The sequence below is a fragment of the Protopterus annectens genome, chromosome 11.part0 (genome assembly GCF_019279795.1).
Source record: "Protopterus annectens isolate FY-2018-M chromosome 11.part0, PAN1.0, whole genome shotgun sequence".
NCBI lineage: Eukaryota > Metazoa > Chordata > Ceratodontiformes > Protopteridae > Protopterus > Protopterus annectens.
In genome coordinates, this window is record NC_056745.1 from 1,521,960,800 (window position 1) to 1,521,981,175 (window position 20,376).

At 42.9% G+C, this 20,376-nt stretch overlaps 1 protein-coding gene across 1 annotated transcript in view; it reads right to left on the minus strand.

Moving 5' to 3' along the window:
* LOC122815102 (protection of telomeres protein 1-like) overlaps positions 1–20,376 on the minus strand; it is a 1,603,082-nt gene that overhangs the window by 1,053,378 nt on the left and 529,328 nt on the right. Inside the window, exon 6 of the mRNA XM_044087343.1 lies at positions 13,033–13,095. Within this exon, the coding sequence (XP_043943278.1) occupies positions 13,033–13,095 (63 nt within the window). The remainder of the gene's footprint in view (positions 1–13,032; positions 13,096–20,376) is intronic.

The window sequence follows — 20,376 nt, forward strand, 5'->3', positions numbered from 1 at the left end:
TCCAAGCTGGGCATTGAGACAAGCTCTTTAGGATTGGGTACCAGTGCTGGCGGGGCCAGTCTGGGGCAATCAGTATCATTTTTGGCTTCTCTTGTCTGACCTTGACAAGTACCTTGGGGAGGACAGGCAGAGGAGGAAAGGCATATACTATTAGGTTTTTCCAGCTGAAAGACAGAGCATCCACTTTCCATGCTTGCTTGTGATAAGTCCTTGTGCAGAATCTCTGTAGTTGGCAGTTGTGAGGGGAGTCAAATAGGTCTATGTCCGGGCATCCCCAGTTCCTTGTTATCATGCTGAAGACTTGTGGATCCAATTTCCACTCGTGGGGATCCATTAGGTTTCTGCTTAGTTCGTCTGCCAGAGTATTTATCCTTCCTGGCAGGAATTGTGCTTGCAGATGTACTTGGTAAGTCAGTGCTGTGTCCCACAAGTTCATGGCTAGTCTGCAGAGGGGGTAGGAATGGATGCCCCCCTGCTTGTTTATGTACCACATGACTGTAGTATTGTCCGTCTTTATCAGTAGCTGTCCTGGATGAAGTTGATCCTTGAAGGCAGTCAGGGCATTCTGAACAGCTAGCATCTCTTTTTGATTCATATGTAGATGCACTTGACTTGCAAACCATGTGCCCTGAATACATCTTCCTGCCATATGGGCCCCACAGGCATAATCTGATGCATCTGCTGTCAATGTCTGTCTGGCTGTGGGTAAGGTAATGGTTGTCTCGTGTTGAGGTGACAGGCTTTTGCCCACCATCGAAACTCCTGTTGCAGGCAGGGAATTAAAGTAATTACTGTTTCCAGGCTGTGGCAATGTTGAGTCCAAACACTTTTCAGATACCATTGAAGTTTCCTCATATGCAGTCTTGCATATGGAATTAGCAGTATACAGGATGCCATAAAGCCCAAAGCCTGCAGAATTTTTCTTGCAGATAACTGGGTCTTTGTTGCCAACATTTTGAAATAAGTAGTCAGTTGTCTGTGTTTGTCTGGCATGAGATAAGCCATCTGGGCAGTTGTATTTAAGCTTGCACCCAGGAATATTATCTCTTGAGAGGGTACTAGCTTTGATTTCTTTTCATTTACTGTGTATCCTAGACCGGTTAGTATTCTTTTTACAAACGCCAGATGCTGTAGTAGGATGTCCTTGTTCTCTGCTTGAATAAGGCAGTCGTCCAAGTAAGGATATATTTGTATTCCTCTTTGTTGGCAAAATGCAGTTACTGGTGCCAGGCATTTTGTGAAGACCCTGGGCGCAGTAGATAAGCCAAAAGGCAGTGCAGAGAATTGGTAGTGCAGTGAGCCAGCTATAAATCTGAGGTATCTTCTGCATGATTGTCTGATTGGGACATGCAGGTATGCCTCTTTTAGGTCTAAAGTCACAAGCCAAGCCTTCTTGCCCAGCATGGGCAGAAGCTGCTGCAGAGTTAACATTTTGAATTTTGGAATATCCAGGAATGTGTTTAGGATAGACAGGTCCAGTAATGGTCTCCAGGCTTTGTCCTTTCTGGGTACCAAGAATAGCCTTGAGTAAAATCCTTGTCCCTGCTCTTGCTGTGGTACTTGCTGAATGGCTCTCATGTCCATGAGGGATGAAACTTGTTTTTGTGCCTCTGCCCATTGATTGCATGGCAGGTTTGGCATACCGTTTGGCCTTGGCAGTGTGTGAAAGTGGAACCTGTATCCTTGAGATACGATATTTAAGACCCATTTGTCCTGGGTGATCATGTGCCAATTTTGTGAAAAAAGTGCTAGTTTTCCCCCCAAAGGAGCTGCCAGAAGATAAGTGCTTGGTGCTGGCAGGAGAAAGTCATTGAGACTGTTTCCTGTATGGCTGTGATTTTTCCTCTCCGCTTTTGGAGTTAGAAGCACCCCATTGTTTAGGCCTGTATGAGCCTTGGGGCTGTGCTCTGCCTCTGGGGCATCTGTATCTGCCTCTTTGTGGCCTGTCTGACAGTGGAAAGGACCAATTCTTTGTAGGCCAGTTCCTGCTAAATCTGGGAGGCTGTACCTGTAAGAAATCTTTCACTGTTTGCATAGATTTAGCTTTGTCCTCCATTTTCTTCAACACCTCTTCTGCTTTAACACCAAACAAGATATGTTGTAATGGAGCATCTAATAGCTTTGCTTTAACATGATCGGGCAGATTCTGTTCTTTTAACCAAGCATGCCTCCTAATGACAGAACCTGTAGCTGCGGCCCTGCAGGAGGCCTCTAGAAAATCAAAACCACATTGCAAAGTATGCTTTCCCACTTGTTCAGCTGCATGCAATAAATCCTGCATTTCTTTGTTTTCTGCACATTCTGAATTTGCCAACATTTTCTGTTTAAGCTGTGACATAAGATATTGCTGATATTTAAGCATATGAAACTGACAATTTAAAGCTCTTACAGCCAAGGTAGCAGAAGTATAAATCTTTTTCCCCTATCTGTCCAGGGCCCTTGAATCCCTATCAGAGGGGATAGGGTTTTTTGCCGTGGAAGCCTTGACCCCCTTGGGACCCTGAGAAATAGTTTCTAGGTCAGCAGCAGGGTTTTTATAAAGAAATTTATGAGAATCAGGAACCCTGTAGTATCTGTCTGGCTTAACAGGAGCTGGTGGTAAAGAGTCAGGAGACAGAACAGACTCTGAAAATACATAATCTACAATGTCTAAAACAGCAGGAATAGCAAGTGGCCTGTGCTGGGGTAACAAAAGGAAGTTTCTGAGCCTTTTCTTGGATTCTGAGTAATCTTGGCTCTCCCAATGGAAATACTCCCTCATAGTATGCAGGGTCTCCCCAAAAGAATAATCCTCAGGAGGTGAGGCTGAAGGGATAGATTCTTCAGCATCAGAATCCTCATAGGGAGGAAGGGAATATTCCTGTTCAGAAGAGGAATCAAAAGAAATGGAAACCTGATCTGAAGATTCCTATTCTATCTCTTGCCTAGGCCTCTTATCAAGAGAGGGATGGGAACTCCTGATCAAAGTAATTAGGTCTTCGGCCATTTTAAGCATCTGTTTTTTAGGCATGTCCAGGAGAATGCTGTACTTGTTTCTTTATCTTTAGAGCTGCTTTAGTCTTTACCTTTGAAGTTGAAGATGGCTTTACATATAACTGTGTAGGCCTGAAAACACCCTCAGAAGCAGATGCCTGCTCAGCGGCTCCAGACCCATCTAAGGGAATAGTTTCCGAGTGTCCAATACCTTGAGTTTCCAGCGGCCCAGTCGGCTCCATGTGGGAGTCGTAAGCGGCCTGTGGCTCTGAGGTAGCGGGCTTCAGGGGCTGCGAAAGCACCTCACTGAGAACCGGCGACAGGCCTAACGGAAGCCTCGTCGTCGGCTTTGGACCTCAGATGCCTGTCCTTTTCTTTTTCTTTGCGCTTTTTATAAACTCCGGTAGTCGGCTGTTCCGACGGCATTATATAACTGAATCTATAACTGAATCTTCTGCCAAAGTAATGAAATGCAAAATCGTACCGATGCTTAATAGTGCGTTGGCTAAATCTAGCACAAAACCGACAACTAGCAACGTTGTGGTCAGGGCCTAGGCAAGGAATACAGCAAGAGTGAAAATCCTTATGAGGTATTTGCTTCCCACAAGAAATACAATTATTAACTTTTTCTGACATCAGTCTGGAACAAGAAAAAAGTTTCCCCAACAGGATACCTAGCTTTAATGAAGACTTCGGATCTGAAATTCGAGTTTGAAAATATCAGGAGTCGGCCGACCGGCACTTGCGAACTGCTTTTGCTTCGGGCACCGTGCGGCAAGAAAGACTGAAGAAAATGGCATCGGCTGCATCTTTCATACCCCTGGCGCACTGACATCAGGGAGGAAGCGACAGCAACCGACACCGGACCTAGAATTTGGAACTCGGGCCGACTGTGGGTAACCTGCCAGCAGGATAACCCAATTGTAATGACTGCAACAGTGAAACACGATGAACATGTAGCTAAAAACACTAAAGGAAAAATACCACTGACATTTGGGCAGCACTCTATTGTTAACCTTTCCAACCATACTCGGACTCTGACAGAACTATCAGTCCTTCCAAAAAAACTTACATTTTGCCCCACTAAATCACTTGACAAAGGACAGTTTTGCGTTGAATATGAGGAAAGTACAGTTGTGTACACTTACCATAGATGTACGATTGTATTGACTGTTGCAGTCATTACATTTGGGTAATCCTGCTGGCAGGTTGTCCTCAGTCGGCCTGAATTCCAAAGTCTTGGGTCATGCGTCAGCTGCTGTCACCCCTTCCCTGATGTCAGGTCGTCAGGGGTATAAAATAAGCAGCCAACGCCATTTTCTTCAGTTTTTTCCTGCTGGCAGGTTGTCCTCAGTCGGCCTGAATTCCAAAGTCTTGGGTCCTGCGTCAGCTGCTGTCACCCCTTCCCTGATGTCAGGTCGTCAGGGGTATAAAATAAGCAGCCAACGCCATTTTCTTCAGTTTTTCTTGCCCCGGATGTCAGGTGCCCCCTAAAAGGGTAGCCAAAATTTACATATATATATATATATATATATATATATATATAAATACATGCCCCAATATAAACTTTACCTTCATCTACAAGCAAATACACCACATAGGTTGTATAAATCAGAGAAGGAAAGAAAAGTTCCAGCAGAAAAAAGAGGGATGGCGGGTGGGTAACCTGGACTGAAACAGTGAATACACTCGAACATCTACATTTATGATAAGTGTACACACAACTGTACTATGTTCTTCGTGTTTCATTGTTGCAGTCATTACATTTGGGTACAGTCCCAAAGCTATGGTTGGGAGGCTGGAGCTAAACAGCATTAGGAGCAACTATGAGGCCCTGCAGAACTGCAGTGGCAAAGCCTGCCCTGGATTTAGAGTAGAGTGGCAGATGACAGCGCTTTGTAAAGGTGTGCAGTGAACTCCAGGTAGCAGCCTCTAAAATGTCTTTGGTTGGTATTCTCCTGAGGAAGGCTGCTGAAGTGGCTGCTGCCCTGGTTGAATGTGGCCTAATGCCCTTAGGCACTGGCTTGCCATGGTGTAAATAGCAGAAACGAATGCAGTGGCCTATCCACTTTGAAATATTCTGCTTTGAGATAGCCTTTCCTTGTGATCCTGCAGCATATGCCACTAGTAACTGCTCTGTCTTCCTGAAAACTTTGGTTCTGTCTAAGTAGAATCTAAGCTGTCTGTATACGTCCAAAGAATGCAGAATTCTCTCCCCCTTGTTCTGTGGATTTGGTTAAAAAGCTGGCAGATGAATAGTTTGGTTAAGAGCCACACTGGACACCACCTTAGGCATAAATGTTGGGTTTGTCCTCAGTGAGACCCAGTCTGGATAAAAAAATGATAAAAGGTTCCACAGCCATGAGTGCCTGTAGCTCTGAAACTCATCTTGCGGAAGTTATTGCTAGGAGCAGAGCTGTTTTCCAAGATAAAAACTTTATATCAACAGTAGCAGCTGGCTCAAAAGGAGGCAGGGTGAGTTTTTCCAAGACATAGTTGAGGTCCCATGCAGGTATTGGTGATCTCCTTGGAGGCCTTAAATTTTTGGCTCCTCTGAGGTACTGCTTTAATAAAGGATGAGAGAAGATTGGTGGCTCTTTATTGTAATGAGCCAAAATGGCAGGGGCATGAATTTTAATTGATGAAAAAGATAGGCCTTTGTCCAGCATCTCAGTTAAGTATTGCAAAATCTGAGGAATATTTGGTATAGCTGTATCAGTTCCTTGTGCCTGGTTCCAACCACAGAATCTCTTCCATTTCCCAGCATAAGATTTTCTAGTACTAGGCCTTCTGGCTTCCAAAATGACATCCATCACTGAGAGGTGTGTTTTGTATGACTACATTATCTGCCATGCTGCCAGGTTTAAAGTACTGAGTTGGCTGTGCAGGATTTGACTGTTTTGCTGGGACAGTAGGTGAGGTATTTGAGGTAAGGTCCAAGCTGGGCATTGAGACAAGTTCCTTAGGACTGGATACCAGTACTGGTGGGGCCAGTCTGGGGCAATAAGTATCATCTTTGGCTTCTCCTGTCTGACCTTTAGAAGTACATTGAGGAGGAGAGGCAGTGGAGGAAAGGCATATACTGATAGGTTTTTCCAGCTAAAAGATAGGGCGTCCACTTTCAATGCTTGTCTGTGATAAGTCCTTGTGCAGAATCTTTTTAGTTGGTAGTTGTGGGGGGAGTCAAACAGATCTATGTCCGGGCATCAACATTTCCTTGTTATCATGCTGAAGACTTGTGGATCCAGCTGCCACTCATGGGGATCCATGAGGTTTCTGCTTAGTTCGTCTGCCAGAGTGTTTTCCTTTCCTGGCAGGAATTGTGCCTGCAGATGTACTTGGTAAGTTAATGCTGTGTCCCACAAAATCATGGTTAAACTGCAAAGGGGGTAAGAATGTGTGGCCCCCTACTTGTTTATATACCACATGATCGTGGTGTCATCTGTCTTTATCAGTAGTTGTCCCAGACGAAGTAGGTCCTTGAAGGCATCAGGGCATTTTGAACAGCTAGCATCTCGTTTTGATTGATAAGCAGATGCATTTGGTTTGAGGGCCATGTGCCCTGAATGCATCTTCCTGCCATGTGGGCCCCCCAGGCATAATCTGATGCATCTGTTGTTAGTGTCTGCCTGGCTGGGAGTAATGTGAATGGCTGTCCCTTGTTCTGGTGACAAGCCTTTGCCCACCATCGAAACTCCTGTTGCAGGCAGGGAATGAGAGTAATCATTGTTTCCAGGCTGTGGCAATGTTGAGTCCAAACACTTTTTAGGTACCATTAAAGTTTCCTCATATGCAGTCTTGCATATGGAATTAGTAGGATGCAGGATGCCATGAAGCCCAAAGCCTGCAGAATTTTTCTTGCAGATAACTGGGCCTTTGTTGCCAACATTTTGAAATAGGTAGTCAGTTGCCTTTGTTTGTCTGGTGTGAGATAAGCCATCTGGGCAGTTGTATTTAAGCTTGCACCCAGGAATATTATCTCTTGAGAGGGTACTAGTTTTGATTTCTTTTCGTTGACTGTGTACCCTAGGCATGTTAAAAGTCTTTTCACAAACGCCAGATGCTGTAGAAGAATGTCCTTGTTCTCTGCTTGAATGAGACAGTCGTCCAAGTAAGGATATATTTGTATTCCTCTTTGTCTGCAGAATGCAATTACTGGTGCCAGGCACTTTGTAAAGAGCCTGGGTGCAGTAGATAAGCCAAAGGGCAGTGCAGAGAAGTGGTAATGCATTGAGCCAGCCTTGAATCTGAGGTATCTTCTGCATGATTGTCTGTTTGGGACATGCAGGTATGCCTCTTTTAGGTCTAAAGTCACAAGCCAAGCATTCTTGCCCAGCATGGGCAGAAGCTGCTGCAAAGTCAACATTTAGAATTTTGGAACATCCAGGAATGTGTTCAGAATAGATAGGTCCAGTATTGGTCTCCAGGCCTTGTCCTTTCTGGGTACCAAGAACAGTTGAGTAAAATCCTTGTCCCCGCTCTTGCTCTGGTACTTGTTGAATGGCCCCCATGTCCATGGGGGATGAGACTTGTTTTTGCGCCTCTGCCCATTGACTTTTTTTGGCAGATCTGGCCAGCCGTTTGCTTTTGGCAGGGTATGGAAATGGAACTTGTAGCCTTGTGACACTATATTTAGAACCCACTTGTCCTGGGTTATAATGTGCCAATTTTGAGAAAAAAGTGCTAATTTTTCCCCTAAGGGTGCTGCCAGGAGGTAAGTGCTTGGTGCAGGCAGGGGGAAGTCATTGGGACTGTTTCCTGTATGGTTGTGATTTGTCTTCTCCAACTTTGGAGGTAGAAGCTCCCATTGCTTTGACCTGCATGAACCTTGCGCCTGGGATCTGCCTCTAGGGTATTTGGATCTGCCCCTTTGAGGTGTCTGACACAGGAAAGGACCAATTCTTTGTAGGCAAGTGTCTACTAAACCTAGATGGCTGTACTTGTAAAACATCTTTGACAGTTTGCATAGATTTAGCTTTGTCCTCCATTTTCTTTAACACCTCTTCTGCCTTAACACCAAACAAAATATCATGCTGTAAAGGTGCATCTAATAATTTAACTTTGACATGATCAGGCAGATTTTGTTCCTTTAACCAAGCATGCTCCTAATTACAGAACCCTTAACTGCGGCCCTGCAGAAGGCCTCCAAAGAATCAAAACCACATTGCAAAGTATGCTTTCCAACTTGTTCAGCTGCATGCAATAAATCCTGCATTTCCTTGTTTTCTGCACATTCCGAGTGTAACATTTTCTGTTTAAGCAATGCCATGACATGTTGCTGATATTTGAGCATATGAAACTGACAGTTTAAGGCCGTTATAGCCAAGGTAGCAGATGTGTAAACCTTTTTTCCCCATCTATCCAGTGCCCTAGAATCCCTGTCAGAGGGGTAGGGTTTTTTGCAGCGGAAGCCTTAACTCCTTTGGGACCCTGTGAAATAGTTTCTGGGTCTGCTGCAAGGTTTTTAAAAAGGAATTTATGAGAGTCAGGAACCCTGTAATATCTGTCAGGCTTAACAGGAGCTGGAGGTAAGGAGTCAGGGGTCAGATTAGACTCTGAAAACACATCTACAATGTCTAACACAGGTGGAATGGCTAGAGGCCTGTGTTGAGGTAGTAAAAGGAAATCCCTGAGCCTCTTTTTAGATTCTGAAAAATCTTGGCTCTCCCAGTGGAAATGCTCTCATGGTATGCAAGGTTTCCTCAAAAGAATAGTCCTCTGGAGGAGAAGCTGAAGGGATAGATTCTTCAGCTTCAGCATCAGAACCCTCATAGGGGGGAAGAGAATATTACTGATCAGAAGAGGAATCAGAAGAAATAGAAACCTGATCTGAAGATTCATAGTCAGTCTCTTGCCTAAGCCTCTTATCAGGAGGGGGATGGGAACCCCTGATCAAGGTAATCAAGTCTTCGGCCATTTTGAGCATCTGTTTTTTGGGCATAGAGGCCTGTCCACGTGGCTCTTGAGTTTGTTTCTTTGCTTTAGAAGGTGCTTTAGTCTTTGCCTTTGAAGCTGAAGTCGGTTTAATGTAAAGATGTTTAGGTCTGAATACACCCTCAGAAGCTGGTGGCTCTGGACCCATCTGAGGGAATAGTGTCCGAGGCTCTAATACCTTGAGTTTCCAGCGGCATAGCCGACTCTACGTGGGAGTCGATAGCAGCGTGCGACTCTAAAGTAGCGGGCATCAGGGGCTGCGAAAGCACCTCACTGAGAACCAGCAACTGGCTTAGGAGAAGCTTTGTCGTCAGTTTTGGACCTCGTTTGTTTATCTCTCTCTCCTTTTCTTTGCGTTTTTTGTGAACTCCGGTAGTCAGATGGCTATCTGATGACATTTCTGGATAACTAAACCGGCGTCCAAAATAGTTTAAAGCAAAATCATACAGACACTTAATAGAGCATTGGTTAAATCTAGCACAAAACCGACAACCAGAAACGTTGTGATCAGGGCCTAGGCAAGGAATACAGTAAGAATGAAAGTCCTTATGAGGTATTTGCTTTCCACAAGAAATACAATTATTAACTTTTCTGACATCGGTCTGGAGCAAGACAAAAGTTTCCCCAACGGGGTACTTAGCTTTATTGAAGACTTCGGGCCTGAAACACGAACATGAAAATCTCAGGAGTTGGCCGACCGGCACTTGCGAACTGCTTCTGCTTTGGGCACCGTGTGGCAAGAAAAACTGAAGCGTCGGCTGCTTCTTTTATACCCCTGACGACCTGATGTCAGGGAAGGGGCGACAGCAGCCGACACAGGACCCAAGACTTTGGAATTCAGGCTGACTGAGGGCAACCTGCCAGCAGGATTACCCAAATGTAATGACTGCAACAGTGAAACACGAAGAACATGTAGGCCAGGAGAGAGTTATGAGATGTCAGTGACACATGAGGAAGAATGCATGTACGTACAATAAGCTGGAGTGCTTGAGAAGTAGGTCAGGAGAGAGTTGGGGGATGTCAGTGACACGTGAGGAAGAATGCGTGTATGTACAATAAGCTGGAGTCCTTGAGAAGTAGGCCAGGAGAGAGTTGGGTGATGTCAGTGACACATGAGGAAGAATGCTTGTACATACAATAAGCTGGAGTCCTTGAGAAGTAGGCCAGGATAGAGTTGGGGGAGTGTCAGTGACACAAGGAAGAATGCATGTACGTGCAATAAGCTGGAATCCTTGAGAAATAGGCCAGGGGATAGTTGGAGGGATGTCAGTGACACATGAGGAAGACTGCATGTACGTACAATAAGCTGGAGTTCTTGAAAAGTAGGCCAGGAGAGAGTTGGGGGATGCCAGTGACACATGAGGAAGAATGCGTGTATGCACAGTAAGATGGAGTCCTTGAAAAGTAGGCCAGAAGAGAGTTGGGGGATGTCAGTGACACATGAGAAAGAATGCTTGTACATACAATAAGCTGGAGTCCTTGAGAAGTAGGCCAGGATAGAGTTGGGGGAGTGTCAGTGACACAAGGAAGAATGCATGTACGTGCAATAAGCTGGAATCCTTGAGAAATAGGCCAGGGGAGAGTTGGGGGGATGTCAGTGACACATGAGGAAGACTGCATGTACGTACAATAAGCTGGAGTCCTTGAGAAGTAGGCCGGGAGGGAGTTGGGGGATGTCAGTGACACATGAGGAAGAATGCATGTACGTACAATAAGCTGGAGTCCTTGAGAAGTAGGCTAGGAGAGAGTTGGGGGATGTCAGTGACACATGAGGAAGAATGCATGTACGTACAATAAGCTGGAGTCCTTGAGAAGTAGGCCATGAGAGAGATGGGGGATGTCAGTGACACATGAGGAATAATGCATGCACATACAATAAGATGGAGTCCTTGAGAAGTAGGCCAGGAGAGAGTTGGGGGATGTCAGTGACACATGAGGAAGAAAGCGTGTATGTACAATAAGCTGGAGTCCTTGAAAAGTAGGCCAGGAGAGAGTTGGGGGATGCCAGTGACACATGAGGAAGAATGCGCGTATGCACAGTAAGCTGGAGTCCTTGAAAAGTAGGCCAGGAGAGAGTTGGGGGATGTCAGTGACACATGAGAAAGAATGCGTGTACGTACAATAAGCTGGAGTCCTTGAGAAGTAGGCCAGGAGAGAGTTGGGGGATGTCAGTGACACATGAGGAAGAATGCGTGTACGTATAATAAGCTGCAGTCCTTGAGAAGTAGGCCAGGAGAGAGTTGGGGGATGTCAGTGACACATGAGGAAGAATGCATGCACGTACAATAAGCTGGAGTCCTTGAGAAGTAGGCCAGGAGAGAGTTGGGGGATGTCAGTGACACACGAGGAAGAATGCGTGTACATACAATAACGAGAGTAGCTCGGTCAGGCATGTTGTTTACCAAGGGAGGGGTTAAAACCAAGCCTCCAAGGATGATGGCCCACAGTCACTAGACTCTTATCTGTAGTTTGGACTGTAAAATGTGGTTACTGAAAAGATATTCCCCTCTAGAAGATAGAGGCCTCTCTGTGAGGGTGATGTGAAATGCTACAATCTAGATAGGAAACGAAAAGAACTGGTCACTACAGCCAGATGGCAGGATGGTTAGGGAGATCTGGGAAAAAAAGAATAAAAAAAACACTGTGAATCTACTGTATCCTCATTTTAACTTACTGTGTGGGAACATTTCTTCAGGAAGTGCAGATAAGAAATAAAGTCAAACACTTTAAAACTTCTGAAAAGCAAGCATTTTGAGAAGTGACTGCTGTGTAATGCAACTACAGAACAATTTAAAAAGTGATTTCACTCAGCTCTCTGGCATGCAGGAATACAACAAGGACTGCAAGCTACATGCCCAGCATCTGACTAGCAGTTCATCCAGTGGAGAAAATGAGAAATGAGGAGAGAACAGTAGGCAGCCAATACCAGCTCTCATTCCATTACTTCATCCAATGGATGACCTGAGGGATGAGGAGAGAACAGTAGGCAGCCAATACCAGCTCTCATTCCATTACTTTATCCAACGGATGACCTGAGGGATGAGGAGGGAAAAGTAACCAACCAATGTCAGATCTCATTACATTTCAGGTGTTTTTGTTTGTACTCAGATTACTCGCAGGTAGAGACTAGTGCTTCCATAGCTAAATGCAAGTTGGCAAACATTAAACAATTGCGGAATGCAGGAATGTCCCATGCAGTGATGCCATTTACATGCTCCATCACTGTCAGGTTACCTTCTGGCATTAAAAAAATCCTCTCCCTATCTTTGCAAAAGATGTCTTCACCTTTGGCTTGTGTTTCAAGAGGGCAGAAACCTCACCAATATGTGAAGAAAGGACATTGTTTCTTGGAGGGACTGCCTGTCTGTAGCAAGTGATGTAGATGGCTCCACTCAGTCCCATTATTGGGAATAAATGACCGATAAGCAGTGGTGGTACCCCAGGGGCCAAAAAAATGAAAAATAACATTAAAATGTGGCTTTGAGAGGTAGAGGTTGTAATAAATAAAAGAATGCAATTTCATAAATCAGTTTTACTTAAATGTTCCTTAATTATGCCATGTACACAGCTTTCCCAAAAGTATATTTAATTGTTGCTGTTTATAAATCACAGTTTAAGAAATGTACATAACAACTAGCATAATATAAGCTTATTAAGTCGTACAAGTTCATGAGGGTCACAGACAACACAGTTCACATCTCCTTGTCACTTCCAAACTTAGTAAAATTTCTCAAGAAGAAACTATACTTAATGTAAATTAGGCTCAGATCCCTGAGGGAACATGAGTGTAACGCAGGAAATCATGCATAATGCATTAAGTAAAACACTACTTCGCTGCTCTACTGAGCTGTTAGCATGAATGCTATTAACACCTATTGAGATTACAGATGCTCTCATGAGCTTTTAGTAAAAGAAGGAAATTTTAAATTTATCTTTACTGTTGACATTTTTCTTTAAAGATCAACACTTACAAGCTTCTTAATAAAAAAATTGTTCACAAACTACTTCCGTTGTCTGAAATATAAAAGTGCAAAGCATATTTCTGGTACAATCATACTGTGCTTGATTTTACAGAAATTAACATTTTTTTCCAGCAAAATTATGTACAGTAAAAGTCAGACTTACTGTGGACCTTGATTCTGTAATCTGTTCAGCAACACCCTCTACAGAACTAGATTTGCCATATACCTGAAAAATCAAATTTAAAGGTTCATAGTCTGCCAGAACAAATATATTAGTATCAGCATTATTGTTTGTATTCACATATACAGCTATATCATGACTTCTACCGACCAAGAATAGCAATGCTAAAAGAGAAACTACGGCTTAAATCTGCCTATCAACTTGTGTTCCAATTCTGTTATCAGTTTTGTTTAATCAGGGTTTTATACATTGTACTGGGAGTCTTTTTCTTCTGGCTCATGAAAAACTGATACGTTTACCATTATTTCTGTTGTATTTTTAAATCCAGTTTATTCATTTCCATACTACAAACTACACAACACAGTTTAATTACTTAAATTTGTGTAATGATGCAGGGAACGGATCTGACAGGAACATTTTCGGACCCCTCATTCGTTAGAAAAATAACTTTTGAAATTCTATGCAGGCAGGCTTAACAGGGGTTTGTTTGTTTGTGTCTTTCGGCTTTTCCCGGTTAGGGGTCGCCACAGTGGAACTCAGGTCCGCTAATGATTGGTAGTTGAGATTTACGTACCGAGTTACCAGCCCTGACGCACAACCTTCAACTAAGGTACGCCCATTCATGCATGTCTCCACGCAAAAGACGCTCTAGCTGAGAATTGAACCGGACAGCATCTTCCTGTGAGGCGACAACGCTACCACAGCACCACCACCGTGGGTAATGTATGCATATTTCCATATTGATACACTTACATAATTACATTTTACAATTAGGTAATGAAAAAGGTGCAGTTGTGTAAAATCTTCCTATAACAGTAGATGGCCTTCTCTTCATTGCTGCAGTATTCATCACTAAAGGGATCCCCTGCTAAGGGTAGCCCAAAATTCGGCCACTATACCATAGCCTTAGGATTTTATATATGTCGTACCTCACACACACATGCTCCCAGCTCATGGTGTAGGGCACAGAGGTGATGCAGGCACGTACATACCTCAGAACTGAACAGTCCCAGGAGGAACAGTCCAAGGACAGAAGGTTGAACATGTGCATCCAGAAGTAAAAATAAAGAAGGAAATGAGAAAAGGGGAGGGAGGGAATACTGCAACAGTGAAGAGAACGACATCTACTGTTACGTTAACTGTTGTATGTCCTTCCATATCACTGCTACAATACTCATCACTTAAGGAATAGTAGAAAAGCTCAAGAGGAAACTTGGAAGGAGGAAAGCCCAGAAGAACCTTCCAGAAAACCACGCAGGACAGCTCTGGCAAAGTCACCTCTTGCTCTGAGAACATCATCCAATTTGTAATGCTTAGTAAAGGTATGGACACAGGACCACGTAGCAGCCAGGATAGAACTGGTATCCAAGCCTTTGAAAAAAAGCATCAGAGGAAGCCATAGCCCTGGCAGGATGAGCCCTTACTAGAAGTAGAAAGGTTCTTCCCATGAAAAGGAGTGACAAAAGGAAATGGCCTTAGACAGCCCAAAAGGAATGGTCTGCTTGGAAACAGACAAGCCTACACATCTAGGATGAAAGAAATAAAAAGTTGCTCAGACTTGCAAATGGCCTTAGTCTTATCAAAACAATGCCTCTGTTCGTCTATGCAAATCTAAGGTGTAATGAACTTTCTCACTAGAAGGCTGTGGAGATGGAAAACACGGGCAAATTAACAGATTGATTAAGAGACATTCATTAACAACCGTGGGCATAAAAGGAAGGATTAGTACAAAGAGACACCCTGTCCCTATGAAAAACTAAAAAAAAAGGAGGAATAGCTACAAGGGCCTGAGGCTTAGACACTCTCGTAGTTGAAGTTAGAGCAAAAAGAATAGTCTTCTGTGTACAATGCTGCAGAGAAGTCGGCTCAAAACTAGGCTGAGTTAAATTTTCAAGAACAAAATTAAGGTCCCAGGAAGGAGGAATAGGTTTCCCTGGAGGCCTAACATGAAGGACACCTTTAAGAAATTGTTTGACCTCAAACCTAAAGGCCAAATGGGAACTTAAAGGCAGACAAGTAGAAATAGTTGAAAGGTGAGCTTTAACTGAAGAATATGTCAACACAGCATGGAGAAATTCACACAAAGAGAACCAGAGGAATCTCCACAGAAAGAGGATCCTGGTTACGAGCAAGGCACCAGATAAAAACATCTCTTCCATTTGGATAAATAGGATTTCCTAGTAGTGGGTTTCCTGGCCTTCTGCAGAACCTGAAGCATGTCTTTTGAAAAAAAGTGTCAAAAAAGGTTTAAAACCCTATCACCCACAGTGTCAGCTGAAGAGTGGACAAGTGAGGATGGATGAGAGACCCCTTATCTTGTGTGGGTAGATCCACCCTGTAAGGTAACCTGTGGTGATTGCCCTTGGCTAGATGTAAAAGAAGAGGAAACCAGTGCTGTCTGGGTCAAAAGGGAGTCACCAACAAGATTTTCGGGGAGGTTCTCTGTATCTTTAGCAAGACCCTTGGTATGAGAGGAAAGGGAGAGAAAGTGTAGAGAAATATCCCCTTCAAAGAAAAAGATAGGGCGCCCATCTTCCAGGCCAGAGGACTTGGTACTCTGGTGGAAAAAAGAGGAGGTTGTCTGTTCAGAGAGGAGGCAAAAAGGTCTACCCAAGGAGTACCCCACTGCTGGATGATGTCCTAAAACATCTCTGTGAAGCATCCATTTGTGAGCCTGTGTTATGGGCCTGCTCAGAGAGTCGGCCCCAATGTTTTGCTCTGAAGGAATATGAATAGCCTGAAGTGTCACCTGATATTGGACCGCTAGATCCCAAACATGAAGAGCTAGTCTGCACAGGAGGTAGGATTGGCACCCCCCTCACACACACACACGCTTGTTGATGTACATCACTGTGGTATTGTCTGCAAAGATTTTGAGAGGCCCTGGAAGAAAAGGGTATGAAAGGCTTTAAGGGGCAGAAGGAGAGCTCTCATCTCCTTTATGTTGATGTGGTCTGACCTCTGAAGAATGGGCCAGAGATCTTGCACCTTGAAATGGCCAAAAGAAGCACCCCACTCCGTGTCCAAGGCATTCAAAAAAGCTCCTGAGAGGGGGACTGGGGACTGAAAAGGAAGCCCTGGGTTGAGGGACAGCTGATGAGTCCACCACTGAAGCTCGAGCTTGAGGCATGGAAGAAGAGGGACTGGGAAATCTTGAGGATGACCGCCACACTGACTTTAGGAACCACTGTAGCTTCCTCATATGGAGTCTGGACAGAAGCAGCATAGAAATGGTAGAAGCCATAAATCCCAGAGGCCTTAGAAACTCTCGGGCCATAACTGAGACCTGAGGAAGAAGGCAGTGAAAAAAGGCAACTAGGGCAAGAGCCTTGGGTGGTGCAGGGAAAACAGCATAGGAATGGTCTGGAGTCTGAAACTGAGAAAAACATGATCCTGACTAGGAGTCATGAAGGCTTTCTTGAAATTTATTGTAAACCCCAGGCTTTGCAAGAGGAAAATGGACAGTGAAGGTGCTGAAGTAAGGTCTCTGAGGAGGAAGCCTGAATGAGCAGGACGTCTAAGTAAGGAAACATTTGTATCCATTTCATCCTACAAAAGGCAATCACAGGAGTAAGGCATTTGGTAAAAACCCTTGGGATAGTAGAAAGGCCAAACAGCAAAGCAGAGAACTGAAAATGCAAGGAAGAAACAAACGCAAACATTTCCTAAAAAAGGGGATGAATATGAATGTGAAGATAAACACCCTTGAGATCCAGGGACCAGGAAAGCCAGGGGAAGAAGATGAGCAAACAGTCTGAAGGAACAGGATACAAAAACAAGGGATCTTCAGAAAGGTGTTGAGCTGCGAAAGGCAAAGAATGGGCTTCCAGGCACTTTTTTTCCTGGGAACCAAAAACATTCCTAAATAAAACCCCTTCTCCTTTTAAGGAAGAGAAACTGCTTGTATGGTGCTCTGAGACAAAAGTCCATGAAGTACATCTGGAAAAAAAAGGCAGCTGTTTCTGAGCAAATTGGAGAATGCCCAGAAAAGGAGGAAGGGATTTCCACACCATGAAGTATGCCTGACAGATGATGGATAGAACCCTAGAATCCTGAGTGATACTTAACCAATTTGGAAGAGACGGAGAGATGAAGAGACAAAGGAACTTGACTCAGGATAGAGGGAAGCATACAGTCAGAAAGAACCTGGCTTGTCTGGAAAAGGAGGCTTCTGAGAAGTAGGAGGCTTCTGGGAAGTAGGAGTCTGCGTAGACTTAGGAGGAGCCAGTTTACAACCCAGTCTACCTTTGGATGGAGGGTGAGGCTGTCGACTCACAAAGGCAGACTTAGATGGATAATTCCTCTGAAATTTGTGAACAGAGGAAACAAAAATAGGCTTCAATTCCTCCAAGGGCTTACCCTTCCCATGCAGGGACTTAAAAAGCTCAGCAGCTGCAGAAACAAAAGGATTTTTATTATCAAGGGAAGCATCCATCAATTTAGCCTTAATATCCTCAAGCAAAAGCTGGAGGCAAAGCCAGGAGTAATGCCTCAACACATAACCAGTGGCAGCAGCTGTAGCAGATGCATCATAACTACATTAAAGAGAATGACAGACCACTTGGGAAGAGCAGCCCAGCAAAGAGATGGACAAAACCTTATCCTCAGAATCAGGAAGGTTACAGATACCTTGAAAGGCCAGAGAAAGCAAAGATAAGACATACCTGGTCATAAGGGTCTGATAATTAATACCCCAAAAGGCCAGGGTAGCATCTGTATGCACCTTTTTGCCCAGCCGTTCCATGGCCCCATTGTCCTTGTCAGAAGGAAGCAATTTAGTAGAAGGCAAGACTTTGGAAAGTTTGTCAGAAGAGCCAGACACAACAGAGAGGTCAGCAGAAGGAGATCTGTAGAGAAACTTACAGTCATCAGGCACCTTATAAAATCTGAAAGGCTTTTTAGGGGAATCAGGACCCTGAGAAGGTGGTGAAAAGGTGCCCAACAGGGCAGCCTGGACCAGAGGGACATGCAAGAGTGACAAAAGGAGCATTTTCTAAAGGTACTGAATTAATGGTTTGAAAGGGTGTAAATGATGAAAGTACAGCAGCAATGAAACTGATGGAAAAAGGGAGAAAAATCTGAGACCCTTAATATTAAACAATGTAAATAAGATTTTTATGAAAATAATACAAAAATAATAAGAAAGGCTAATATATTACTGACAAACAATATTTGCAATAAAAGAGAAAGGAATTCAAGAAACATTAATGTTAATATGAGAAATGGTTGACAATGTAATAAATAGGAAAACTGAATTAAAAATATTAGTAGGTGACATAAGTAACCCGCGGTGGTGGTGCTGCGGTAGCGTTGTCGCCTCGCAGTAAGACGCTGTCCGGTTTGATTCTCAGCTAGAGCGTCTTCTGTGTGGAGACATGCATGAATGGGCGTACCTTCGTTGAAGGTTGTGCGTCACGGCTGGTAACTCGGCACGTAAAACTCAACTACCAATCATTAGCGGACCGGAGTTCCACTGTGGCGACCCCTAACCGGAAAAAGCCGAAAAGACACAACAAGTAGGTGACATAAGTAAAGCATCTGACAAGATCCAGCATGAAGCACTATGGGATATTTTGTCAAAATACAACGTAAGTAATGAAATAATCAATGTGTTAAAGTCTGTTTATAGCAAGACTAAAGGGAGACTGGAAATAAATGGTTGGACAAGTGACACAATAGACCTAAAGAGTTGTATTAAGCAAGAGTGTCCAGCAAGCAGTATACTATTTACATAAATTATGAATGTGCTGGTTTCTAATATAAACAGGACATTAGAGAAGGGTAAATATTGTTTGCTAGAGGGAAATTATATTCCAGTGATGTTCTCTTATGTGGATGATTTAGTACTAGTTGTAAAAAATAAAAAAAATGGATGGGTACAGCTATTCAGACACTTAAAGAACTAAAGTTGTTAAGTATTAATGAAGAAAAAAGTAAAGGATGCGGTTCTGTGGAAATAGGTATTCAATAAAGAACAAATAGAAATTTGGGAATAAAGTCTGGTAGTGAACAACAGAGTCACACAATGAAAGGATATGATATTTAAAATTAGGAGTATGTGTATATTTTGGTGAATGTTTAAACTTTCATACAAGAAGGCGGCATATTTAATCACTTTAGCGGTATTGGGTAAAATGGCACGTCTGGCAACTGTGTACATGATACCACTAGAATGTGAAAAATAACTATTGAATGTATTAGTCACATTCATATGGGGATCTAGACTGAATCCTTTTCATAAAGGAATTTTGTATGTTAATGAAACAGAAGGAGGTCTGTGTTTAATCAACACAACTGTATATAGAGCTTCATTAAACTTACATAAGCTATTAATAGGAATACAAAAAAAAGAATGTCTCTTAATAAAGACTGAGAAAAAATATAAATCAGTATGGAAGAAACTGAAAGGTTTAAAAAGAAGTAAAGCGATTACTGGTACGGAAATGAAATTATATAAAGAAAAATGATTACTATGGAAGATTGCTTTAAGAAGTACAGACAATAATATGAAAGCATGGCGTAATAATATAATGGAAAAATGTTAGTGTGTATCCTTGGAAACAGAAGCTAAAGTGAAAGCGGTAAAAGCAAGAATGAAAACATGCAAAAACATATATAGAATGTGCAGATTGTTTATGGAGATTATCTATAAATAAGTTACCAGTAAAACTGAATATGCCATATAAATCAATAAAAGACAGAATACGTATACATTTGGGGAATTACAGAGAGGCAAATGTTTTTTTGTTTTTTTTTTTTTTAAATATGATGGAGTGAATTTACTATGGAAAGAAATGTGACAAAGATGGTTTAAAAGGACTGAAAATGTTAATTGTATAAATACAGATATAATATGGATATTATGAAAACATGAAACAAAAAGGTGTAGATAAATTAGATGATAAATTGTTTTGTATAATATGAATTATGGATTAGGTGATATGAGAGAATGAATGAATGCAATAAAATATAATGGAAAAAGGGTATTATTGGAACTTTTCAGAAAAATACGATTTTGGCTACGGAATAAACAGTGGGGCAGTTGAAAGCCCAAACAAAATGATTTGCTGTTGAAAAAGTAAGAATTACTTCAAAACAATTGTAAATAATTTATGAATCTTGTATATATAATGCATATATTGCATTATTTGATTTTAATAAAGGACCCCTACTCTTTTCGATAGGTGCTGCGGGATCTTTTACATCCACGGGAGCTACCACCAACTCAAGCAGATGGGGCCTTGGTTTAACACCTCAACTGAAAGATGACACATTCAAGAGTGCAGCATCCCCTTTATGCTGCACTGCAGTGTCAGTGATCGATCT